This window comes from Metopolophium dirhodum, chromosome 1 (genome assembly GCF_019925205.1).
Source record: "Metopolophium dirhodum isolate CAU chromosome 1, ASM1992520v1, whole genome shotgun sequence".
Taxonomy (NCBI): Eukaryota; Metazoa; Arthropoda; class Insecta; order Hemiptera; family Aphididae; genus Metopolophium; species Metopolophium dirhodum.
Genome location: NC_083560.1, coordinates 120,135,590 through 120,148,277, shown reverse-complemented (window position 1 = coordinate 120,148,277; position 12,688 = coordinate 120,135,590). Strand labels below are relative to the sequence as shown.

Below are 12,688 nucleotides of genomic sequence, written 5' to 3'. Positions count from 1 at the left end.
TGTATTTTATTTCAAATAATTGTATTAAAAAAATTGTAAAAAAAATGCTTTTTGTCTTGTATTTTTTTTAGACATATTATAAAGTTTAAGAATGAAATATTGAAAAACAGAGATCGATGCGGGCTGTAGAATATTTCTCTCTAGCAATTAAATAAAAAATTATGAAATTTGGTTGATTCTATAAGGTGGTATCATTATTCCCGCAGAATATATTTTTGAGGACAAAATGGCATCGGCGTCGGGCGCCTTAATATAATATAATTGAGAAAAAAAAATAATTTAGAAATAAATTTTATAATTCACATTCACTACGAGTGTTACATGCTACGATCACATATCTTGTCAAATTTTCGAAAATGAATGTCAAATTATTTAATCTTTTATCGCATACCTATTGTACCATAGGATTGTATTTATAAAAATAAAATTTATGTTTGACAAATAACCAAGTATTATGAAATTTACTATAAAACATTTATTTTTCGCATTCTTATAATCAAAATGTACAATAATATTCATTTTATTCAATATAATATGCATAAATATGCATTTCATCCAAAATATGCAAAAACATGCAAAATAAAAATACCACCATTTATCTCATCATGAGGTGATTCGTGGACATTACTGACAAAATCAATAATCAGAAGTCGCAAAAAAAACATGCTTTTGCATATAAATCCTAGCCCTGGTTATGACTTATGGTCGATTTAGCTGTGGAGAGAAAATTGTGATTGAAGCGAAATTAAGTTACTATTATTTCGATTACGCGTGACCAAAAACGTAAATACTTACTGTAAAATAATACTAAATAATAACAAAAAACCAGTTTTTCAAATTTTTCACAATTCTATAAAATTTGAAAATTAAATTTTATATTTTAGTTGCCACTTCAATTATAAGACTTTTACACTAATCTACTACCTGATACCTATTTAGGGGGGGGGGGGTTGATAGAGTGTATTATATCGAAAAAAAACGACTTTACGGGAATAACGCTCAAGCTTTGTAGAATTGTCGGATTCTGATGACTTTTTTTTATCTGAAAGAAGAAGACTTCCTACAGCCCACACCAATCTCTGATTTTGTATTTTATTTCAAATAATTGTATTAAAAAAATTGTAAAAAAAATGCTTTTTGTCTTGTATTTTTTTAGACATATTATAAAGTTTAAGAATGAAATATTGAAAAACAGAGATCGATGCGGGCTGTAGAATATTTCTCTCTAGCAATTAAATAAAAAATTATGAAATTTGGTTGATTCTATAAGGTGGTATCATTATTCCCGCAGAATATATTTTTGAGGACAAAATGGCATCGGCGTCGGGCGCCTTAATATAATATAATTGAGAAAAAAAAATAATTTAGAAATAAATTTTATAATTCACATTCACTACGAGTGTTACATGCTACGATCACATATCTTGTCAAATTTTCGAAAATGAATGTCAAATTATTTAATCTTTTATCGCATACCTATTGTACCATAGGATTGTATTTATAAAAATAAAATTTATGTTTGACAAATAACCAAGTATTATGAAATTTACTATAAAACATTTATTTTTCGCATTCTTATAATCAAAATGTACAATAATATTCATTTTATTCAATATAATATGCATAAATATGCATTTCATCCAAAATATGCAAAAACATGCAAAATAAAAATACCACCATTTATCTCATCATGAGGTGATTCGTGGACATTACTGACAAAATCAATAATCAGAAGTCGCAAAAAAAACATGCTTTTGCATATAAATCCTAGCCCTGGTTATGACTTATGGTCGATTTAGCTGTGGAGAGAAAATTGTGATTGAAGCGAAATTAAGTTACTATTATTTCGATTACGCGTGACCAAAAACGTAAATACTTACTGTAAAATAATACTAAATAATAACAAAAAACCACTTAAAATAATCTTGTTGATAATACTGTATATTATAATGTATAGGTATATACTCATACCGATTACCTATGTAGTATGTATAATTATGACGCGCAGAACTGTAGCAAAGACTTAGCGAGACTGACCCAGGTCAGGAGGCACAAAATTAAAAAAAATATATAGGTACTGTTTCGGCTCAGTTTCAATTTGAATAAAAAAACTAATGAAATACTAGTGGACTGTATAATTGATTGATATATTTTATTAATAATACTTGAATAATAATTTTAAATAATAAACACTATTTTATTTGTTATAATAATGTGAATATTACATTACGTCGCGTACATTGACCGGCATTGTCACCGACGCGTCGTTGAGATCGAACTGACGACCCGTGCCTTAATATTAAAAGTGTTATTGCCCGATCCATAGCGATATCATAAATGATAATAATGGCTGCTATACATTATCGATAATAATATTGTACATTAAACATAGGGGCCACCTTGAAGGATAGTCTTCAACATGATATAATAAAATAATATTAAGGTCACGGTCTCTGAATGGAACAAAAATAAGTAAAAACATATTAAATTAATAACTAATAAATTTAGCCCACAATCAAAAAGATTATTAAAAATAATATAAAGTTTGCGTTAACTCACCATAATATAAATACAAAATTATAATTATTAGTTAAATAATATACTAAAAATAATATACATAATAAATAATTCGTTAATTCAACATAATATAAACACAAATTACAATAATTAATTGAAAAATACCCTAATAATACATTTTTTTTTTTTTTTTTACAACTTTTTATTTTTTTTGACTTGATTCATCGTTATCTTGTATTGGCAATAGGCATAATAGCCTCACCGCTCTCTTCCTCGGCCCACTTGGAGTATTGACCGTTGCGACTCGTACGACGCCGTCACTGCCCGGAAATACTTCGCTCACGCGTCCCAGGTGCCATTGTAACGGGGGCAAATTTTGGTGTTTTATCAAAACCATGGAACCAATTTTTAAAACGGAATTGTCTGGCTTATTCCATTTGGAACGTTCCTGGAGTTGACTTAGATACTCTAAGCTCCAACGTCTCCAAATTTGATGCGTAATGTGTTGTACCTTTTGCCACCGTGACAACAAATTATTGGTTAAGTTATTTATTTCTGGTTCCGGCAACGCTGAGAGTGAGTCTCCTATTAAAAAATGGCCAGGAGTAAGGACGGATAAATCAAAAGGATCAGTAGATAACGGGGTAAGTGGTCGTGAATTTAGACACGCTTCAATCTGTACTATTAGCGTATAGAACTCATCGTAGGTCATTTTTACGGATCCTATACTGCGATTTAAATGTTTTTTAATGCTGTGAACCGCCGCCTCCCACAGTCCGCCGAAATGAGGGGCCCGTGGAGGAATGAAATGCCATGTCATTTCATTATTGGTCATAAATTGATTAATCCGTATTTTGTGGTCTTCCACCGACATTAATTGTTTTAATTCGTTAAATTTATTGTTCGCACCTACGAAGCAAGTGGCGTTATCGGAATATATATTTTTACATAAACCTCGGCGGGATATGAATCTTTTTAAAGCAGCGATAAATGCATCTGTGCTTAAATCACACACTAGTTCTAAATGTACAGCCTTCGTCGCGAAACATACGAACACGCATATATATGCTTTTTGAGCTGCGGCATTTCGTCGATTACTGCATTTCAATAGAAACGGTCCTGCGTAATCTACCCCACAATTCTCAAAACATCTACTTGCCCGATCGACTCGAAATTTGGGTAAATTACCCATTAAAGGTGACACATTTTTCGGTCGTGCTCTAAAACATTTTACGCATTGATGTACGACTTTTCGCGCACATCTCCGCCCATTGAGTGGCCAATATTTTAATCGCACCGTTGCAAGTGTAGCATGAGGACCAGCGTGCATTAACCTTTCGTGTTCGCGTAACATAATTAATTTCGAAAAGTTTGTCTCCTTAGGTATAATAATTGGAAATCGTTGATCTGTATCAATAAGTGTCGCGTTGGTTAGTCTACCGCCCACGCGCACGATTCCATCATCGTCTATGAACGGGTTTAATTTATATATATTACTACTTAACTACACATAGTGTTTGCTTTTTAAATCTTTAATTTCCGAGGAAAAATATGTGCCCTGTAGTAGTTTAATTATTGATTTTATTGCAGTTAATACCTCGTCTGTATTAAGCGGGCCGGTAATTCGCGGAATATTATTACGTTTTGATAATGAGTTGTTTTTGTATCGTAATAAGTACGCAACGACGTGCGATAATTTGTTCAGCGTCGAGTACTTATCAATGTCAAACGACTCGCCCACCTTTGTAGTACACACTATAATAGGCGTAATCTTTTCTTCATTTTTGATATCATTTATATGTGCGGAACCTTCTATATATGCTGTTGAATGTTTAAATTCATTATTTTTTAACCATACCGGACCATGCCACCAAAGCGTATTGATTTTTAATTCGTTCGGCGTACACCCTCGTGACAATACATCAGCTGGATTGTCGTTCGATTTCACATGTCCCCACTCCAAACTATTAGTTAATGTTTGGATTTCACTGACACGATTCGCAACGAATGTTTTCCACCTGCCTGAATCTGCAGCTAACCAAGCTAAGGTGACAGTGGAATCTGTCCAAAAATATCTTTTTGACACACTTATATTAAGTGCTGGTATAACTGTGGACATTAGACGTGATAAAAGTAGCGCCGCGCATAGCTCTAATCTAGGAATAGAAATTACCTTTATTGGCGTAATACGAGATTTGGCACACACTAATTGACATGTAATATTACCGTCCTTATCTGACGTACGCATGTATATACAGGCGCCATACGCCTTCATGGACGCATCTGCGAACCCGTGTATCTCAATTTGTTTATCATTATTGGATCCAAGCCAACGTGGTATATTAAAAGTATTTAATTCATTTAAACAATCGATATACCCGTTCCACACCGATTGCATGTGTGGTGGAATTTGACTATCCCATTCAATTTTCTCACGCCATAAATCTTGTAGTAATATTTTGCCCACTAATATTACTGGACCTACTAGACCTAATGGGTCGAATAATGTCGCTAGTCCAGCAATAACATCTCTTTTGGTTACCTCAATGTTTATTTTCGGTGGTTGAACAACGTAAGTGTAATGATTACTGTTTGGTTCCCAATACAAACCCAAGGTCTTCACACTTTCCTTATCCATTGATACTGACGATGCTTCGTTTTCATTTGTGTCCGGGATTAGGTTTTTATGATTTGCTGTCCATTTAGATAATTCAAATCCTGCCTTATGCATAATTGAAATCAGTTCATTACGTAATTGTATTGCTTCCGTTAACGTATCGGCTCCGGTAAGACAATCGTCTACACAGAAATCGTTTTTTATAATTTCTTTTAATTTTACGTTGACGGCGTCCTCAGCAACGCGGTTAACACAACTTACTGCCAAAAATCCTGCAGGTGCTAAACCGTATGTTACAGTACACAACTTATAAATTTTTATTTCATCATTTTGATCAGATCTCCACAATATGCGTTGATAATCGCGATCTTCTTTGTGTATTAATACCTGTCGATACATTGTGACTGCTCGATCATGTTTTTCATGTTCTCGAGAGTCATGTGGCCGCCTCGAACATTTCACGGTCGCCAACCACGGACCGAGACCCGAAAGTCGGAGTGCCGTGGATTTTTTTTTTATTATTTAAGAAACGTGAATACATTTGACACAGTAATAGGACAGGTGACCGACGGTGAAATAATAACACCTCAATTTGGGGAAAGATATATATATATGAGTTTATTTTAGTAAATTTGTATTAAGTTGGTGCCGAGAAAGCCGAAGGCATAAAACTCGGTCAGAGTAAAGCTATAAAGATAATAATAACACAAGTACAATAATAATAATATAATAATAATAATAGTATAATAATAATAATAATATAATAATAATGTACCCAAAACGTTACCAGTAGATTAGTGTGGGTCCCGTGCCGCCCCTCGGCGCATCAGCGAAACGCGTGCTACTCGCTCATGGTACCGGGAGCTCAGACGGGAAAAAAGGTAGTGATGGCTTTTGCTGGTGTCGATCAGTTCTTTGCGACCTTTGGTGGCACGGGACACGACAGGTGAGGGAGGGGGGCACATATGTACAGATAACGTGAGTGGCCGGTACTCTGGGCCGTGGGTACTAGGAGGGGAGCGTCTGTGCGACTGCCGGAACGGTGGTGTAGATCGGCGGAGACTGAGGCGCGGGGGATAGTATTCCTTATCTATCTCGTCGCATTTCGCGCTCTCCGGTACCTGCTAGTACAATTATAAACGATGGTAGTATCGTTTGCGTTGGACGTCACAACATTTTTGTTATATCGACCGAGAACGCATATCTATGTGTTCTAAACCGAATGACGATTTCTAACAAATCAGGCTGTATTTTCGGACCATTCATTAATGTATCATTTAATGATATGCCGGTACTTGTTTTTGCTGACCCGTCGAAAACAACACGAAGCTTTGTTGTTCTACTGCGGTCATTTATCACATACGAGTGTGGTAGATAAAAGCAATTATTGTCATCGATTACCTGTTTATCACCGCCTGCGTCGCATACGCACTCCATGTGTTTAAGGTTTTCATATTCTAGCATAAACATTTTATATTTCGTATATAGCTCGGTATTATTGCGTAATCGTTTTTCTAATGATAAGAATCTTCGTAATGCTGATGCATGTGAGTTACCTAACTGCCGATAATTGTCCTTGAATGGTAACCTCACCACAAATCTACCGTCTTTATTTCTCGTGACGTTCTCAATAAAATGTTTGGAGCATGTATTTTCTTCGTCAGTGAAATTACGTTTTAACGACACCTCTTCCATTTTCCAGAACGCTTCGATTTTACCTTCTAATATTTTATATTGATTCCGAGTTGCTAACAAGCATGTGTTTGGTCTTGTCATACTTAAATTATTCGTCGTTTTACCTACTGCTACCCATCCGAACAATGTTTTTTGTAAATATGGTCCATCATTGATTTTTATTTTATCAGCGCACATTATGTCCCAATAAGTGTCTCCGCCGATAAGTATATCAATATTACCTTGATAATTAAACGACGGGTCTGCCATATCAGTGTTTGTCAAGTTCCTTATAAAAAGGAATTCGTTCCGTTCCTTGTTCCTTTTAAAAAAAAAGGAATTCGTTCCGTTCCTTGTTCCTTTTTAAAAAAAAAGAATTCGTTCCTTTGTCGTTCCTTTGGAAAAAGAACTAGTTCCTTTTTTAGTTCCAGATAAAATTAAAATTCTTATTTAACCATCAATTTTTTTTTTTAACAGATATATTTAGGTACTTTAATTTTTAATTATACTTATACATACCTACAAGTAAATTTATAATTTACTATTAAGTTTAAGAAAATAATACTGACTGCAGTTTTTTTTTTTTATACGGTTATAACTACTGTAGTACTGTATAACAAATGCAAATCACAATTCACTTCAAGTCTTCACATTATTCACAATATGAAAATGAAACACTGATACCGGCTGTCGACTCTCGACTATACGATTATTTGACTTTTCAGACATTTGGGGTTTTCGGTATAATCATCAAATGACGTATTTTAGTAATCTATTCGTATGTCAACTATCTTATCATTTATTGTTGTTATAAATAATTATCATTAAAATAATATCGTAACGTCATATTAATATGATAATATATTATTATACATTTTAGCTGTAGGTAAGTACTAGGTATTACAATAGTCCCGACCCGCATCGTAATTCATAAATGATTTTATTGTTCAGTCTTCGGTGTTCGTGCTATTTTATTTTCCGTCGACGCAACGACAAGGATTTATATTTTATATCGTAATAATGTAATATAATAGTATATTATACCCATTTCTATATATTAAGTTATAACTTATGAGTTATGACTTATGAGAAATATTAATAAAGTTACTAATGACCAATAAGTAATGAGTACCCTGTACCAGAATACCTACCTAATGATTAAGGACTAACACTTTAACGGTGAAGTTTGATACTCGGATACTCGATAACGATCATAATATTGGAAATATACACACTAAAAAAAAAAAAATATTTCAATATCAATTATTTATATATCTGTGTAAATTGGAACTTGAAAGGAACGAAAAATTTCGTTCTTTTTCCTTGAAAAAAAGAACTCGTTCATTTTCTCGTTCTTTTTTTATAAAAAGGAATTCGTTCAACGTGCCGTTCCTTAAAAAAGAATTCGTTCCAGGAATCCGTTCCTTTTGGAACTCGTTCCTTCCAAACACTGTGCCATATACATATCACTCGGAACATTCACACTGCGTATAGACGTTCGTGGTAATGGGCCCGTTATCTTCGATAACACTAATAGGTCAATCATCGTAGAGTACGAGTTATTTAATGAGTTGATTACAGCTGTTACCTTATATTTTATTGTATTATTCGTTTCACTGATACCGCATATTGGAATGTTTACTTTTTCCCGCTGAAGTCCGAGTTTGTTTACCAAATTGTTTGTTATAAAATTGCTCTGTGATCTGCTGTCTAACAACACTCGCCCATGCGAATGCCTGCCAGCGGGACTCGATATTTTAATTATTGCCGTAGCTAACAACACTTCGCTATCAATGTTGACTTTTGCTGTATGCGCAGATACTGATGCATTGTTTGATAATATATTGACATTTTCGTCAACTGAACTTGTTTCCTTATGTAAAAGTGAATTATGCAACTGTTGACATTTTATACATTTTCTCGATGGACATAAATTTACATGATGATCTGTTTTTTTTAAACAATTTTTGCATAATTTTAATTCATCGACCTTCTTTATTCTGGACGCTATGTCAAGTGCCAGAAATATGGTACATTTATAGATTGGGTGTGGTTGTTGACACATGTAACATTTCATTTTGTATGTAGATAAAAATGTTGACGCACCCTTCTTTGATGTTCCAACTTTTGAGATTTTTGATAGTGAATAATTAGATTCGTTTTGCTTGCCTGTTAGTAATCTAGCATTTTCGACTGACTCTAACATTTGACTCCTTTTACCTAAGAACTCCACTAACATTTCTACACTAGGTAGTTCTTCACTGGACGTTTCTATTTCCCATTGCTTGATAGTGTTCGTATCAAGTTTCGTGTAAATTACATGTAATAACAACGCACCCCAATTGTATGGGTCATGGTTTAGCGCTTTTAATGCTTGCATATGTCCGTTTATCGAATCAGTTAATTGTTTTAATTTGATTGCCGATTCTTTATTGATTGGCTCTAGATCAAAAATACGTTTTGTATGCGTTTGTATTAACATACGTGTATTATTGTATCTTGTGGTAATTATTTTCCACGCTTTTTCATAGTTCGATGAGGGAGTTTCCAAATTTTTTATTAATGAAGTTGCTTCGCCTTCTAACGCATTTCTTAAATAATAAAATTTTTGGATATCTGATAAACAATTATTTGTATGTATCATTGCACAGTATATGTCATGAAACGTTACCCAATCATCAAATTTTCCCGTGAATGTAGGAATTTCGATCGGCTGAAGTTTTACAAATGAAAATTTGTGACTTGTTTTTTCACTTTGATCAGCCTGTATTAACTGTCGACCTTGCGCGAGTGCGTTATTTCCCTCTAATCTATCGTCGACTTTTGACAATAAATCATAGTATAAGTCTTCGAATGTGGACCTATATTGTACCTGTTCATTACTAACGTCTAATATCTCTATATTATTTTGTATGGCATCAAATTCGCTCCATGCTTCACGTATCTTTTCAGCCCGTAATCTTAATTGCGTTGTAACATTGGACTTTGGGTCATCCAGAAATGTTTGAAATCGTGTAAGCTGCCCTTTGATCTGACCGCGACGTAGAACGAATGCTGCTAATTCATTATTATCGCTAGCCATTGTGATCGACCTCTACCCACTATCTACCGTTTATAATGTTATGATGATATAATATTTTGGATATAGGATTAAGCAAAATTTCCCTAACGGATTTATTTTGAGTCAAGGACGAATTAATAAGACTTATAGGAGGCCACTTTTTATTTAATACGTGTTAAATTGAGACTCACTCACCTGATGCTGTCTTCTTTCTTGAAGCTTTTTACTGATCTTCTTCCGTGAACTTGTAATTCAAAATACTACAATGCGTGTAATAATATTGACGCGTACGTTACGATCCGGTTCGTTTGGACCAATATTTCGGCTCAGTTTCAATTTGAATAAAAAAACTAATGAAATACTAGTGGACTGTATAATTGATTGATATATTTTATTAATAATACTTGAATAATAATTTTAAATAATAAACACTATTTTATTTGTTATAATAATGTGAATATTACATTACGTCGCGTACATTGACCGGCATTGTCACCGACGCGTCGTTGAGATCGAACTGACGACCCGTGCCTTAATATTAAAGGTGTTATTGCCCGATCCATAGCGATATCATAAATGATAATAATGGCTGCTATACATTATCGATAATAATATTGTACATTAAACAGGTACCTACATTATTTTTATAATATACTGTGCAACTCGAGACATATTGGTCATTAATCGAGAGACAACATTCATGTACATGGTACCAGTTTACTTAAATTAACTTAAACAATACAGAAAATCACCACCGCATAGAAGAAACCGCACTCCAGCACCCGTTCAACGACAGCAGTAGACGCTGGACGACAGTACGGGTTTACACCAACTCTGCGACGCAAATATATGCCATCACAACTATAGCAATCAATGTGGAGGTTGAAATTTTGTCCGTGACCAATATTATTGGGTGGATGAATTTCTGAAAAAAAGCAGGCATTATTCCGTTTGGACAAAAAAAATATATTGTACAATCCAGCACGTAAGTATGACGTACTGTGTTTCCTAATATTCAAGACATTATGCATAGCGGATAATATTGTAATATAGTATTAATATAATATAATATTATACCTAATTTATAATCATTAATAATTCTCAATGCAACGCTGCGGCAATGCCGTGGCTATAGCGTGCGCACTTAAATAGTTTGCACCGAACATCGACGGTATCGTTATAATCTTTTATATTATAATAATATCATATCTCGTCGTCATTAATTACGTGATCGGAAAAATTGTATATAATATATTATATACAGATGCCATTATAAGTGGTCTATAAGCAAATGTTATTATTACTATATATATTAGGAAATTATATTTTGAGACTCGTTGTATGTTTTTCGAAAATCCTGGCAAGGTCTGTGACAACTCGAGACATATTGCTCATGAGTCGAGAGTCATGTGGTTGCCCACCGCTTTGAGCAAAGTCGTCAACCACGAGCCGAAGAGCCGGAGCATCGTGGATTTCTTATACTGTAATAATATAATGAGAGGCCCCGGGACAAAAGGATGGAATCACAGGTATTGCAGTAATAATAATTACAAAATAGAACTCAATATACAATATTTAGGTAAATAAAATAAAATATATTAAGTTGGTGTCTAGAAAGCTTAACGGGCGTAAAACTCGGACTTATAAAATAACAAAGACAATAATAAAATTTGACCAAACGATGATATTTTTAGTAATAATTCTAGTAAGAATAAATGATAATCCCCAACAGCTCCTCTAGGCTGTACCGGTCGTTCGCTTAGAACGTATATTATATATAAATGTATAATTCACTATACGGATTGTACTGGCCAGATACATAAAAAATAATAATAATACGTGCATAGTAAAAAAAGGGATCAGACACCCGTCGATATCGACATATTTCTGATCATCATTTTTCACCAAACGTATTCTTCCCGCGGGCATTGCCGAGAAAACTTCAACGATCGCTACTCTATGTTTTCATAAGAAAAACGTTGATATACAATAATAATTTAAAAATATTATAATTAATTTACCTGAGTATGTAATAATAGGTATTCGTGGATACGGGGTTGAGTTCGACGCTCGAAGTCATTGCGGCGTATATACGTATATGTTACGTGTTTTGATTTGTATATTTTTAACACTTATTAGGTATATCAGTTTATAAAAATATGGTATATACAAACTTTATTTATAACTTAGGTATACAGACTTTACAAATATATTATAGTATTAACAATATTTTGATTACCTATATTAGTAAATCTTTTTTTTTGTTTTATTTTGCTAATTCGTACAGTACTTCGTTGGATGTTATATTTATAACCCCACAATGAACAGCCATAATAAAAATATTACCGCTAATTCCACAACTTGATTTTCTGTAACTATATTATAGTGATCTTACTTATTTTTTCATCCGCGTTTAGAAGTAGAGCAATTTGCATCAAAATAGCTACTACTAGTAGTAATTTTCCTTTTATTAGACATAGTAGTTGTGAAAATGTAAAATAGACAAAATAGTCAATATTACAAAAGACACCGACCGTATGGTGTATAATATAGTATTACACTTTAGTGCACTAAATGTCTACACGGACACACAGTAGAAAACACGAGTACGAAAGAACAAAGAAGAATCACGGTGATAATTAATAAACTAAATATTATGACTATTATGAATTATGACTAGTGCTCGGAACTGTATGCATTTGCATCTTTCTCAGGAAGCTGCATATTTCAAGTCTGATTCCATACAAATTCGTTTCATGAACCATACTATTGAAATACAAAAATGTATTTTGTATATTTTTGTATATTTTATAAAATTT

The 12,688-nt window shown here is 33.5% G+C and overlaps 3 protein-coding genes across 3 annotated transcripts; all 3 read right to left on the bottom strand.

Annotated features, from left to right (window-relative positions):
- Positions 1 to 4,021: 4,021 nt before the first annotated feature.
- LOC132953585 (uncharacterized) lies at positions 4,022 to 5,533 on the bottom strand. The gene has a single exon (XM_061025969.1). It carries the CDS (start codon positions 5,531 to 5,533, stop codon positions 4,022 to 4,024), a length of 1,512 nt encoding a protein of 503 aa, XP_060881952.1.
- Positions 5,534 to 6,301: 768 nt separating this feature from the next.
- On the bottom strand, positions 6,302 to 7,078 carry LOC132953583 (uncharacterized). Its single transcript, XM_061025968.1, has one exon. The coding sequence runs from the start codon at positions 7,076 to 7,078 to the stop codon at positions 6,302 to 6,304; it is 777 nt and encodes a 258-aa protein (XP_060881951.1).
- Positions 7,079 to 8,323: 1,245 nt separating this feature from the next.
- On the bottom strand, positions 8,324 to 9,890 carry LOC132953581 (uncharacterized). Its single transcript, XM_061025966.1, has 2 exons — positions 8,397 to 9,890; positions 8,324 to 8,338 (listed from the first exon to the last, which is right to left on the bottom strand). Exons 1-2 carry the CDS (start codon positions 9,888 to 9,890, stop codon positions 8,324 to 8,326), a joined length of 1,509 nt encoding a protein of 502 aa, XP_060881949.1.
- Positions 9,891 to 12,688: the final 2,798 nt, after the last annotated feature.

What these genes read in the sequence shown, in the direction of transcription:
- LOC132953585 (XM_061025969.1), bottom strand. Translation starts at nt 5,533, where the DNA reads ATGTATCGACAGGTATTAATACACAAAGAAGATCGCGATTATCAACGC.
- LOC132953583 (XM_061025968.1), bottom strand. Translation starts at nt 7,078, where the DNA reads ATGGCAGACCCGTCGTTTAATTATCAAGGTAATATTGATATACTTATC.
- LOC132953581 (XM_061025966.1), bottom strand. Translation starts at nt 9,890, where the DNA reads ATGGCTAGCGATAATAATGAATTAGCAGCATTCGTTCTACGTCGCGGT.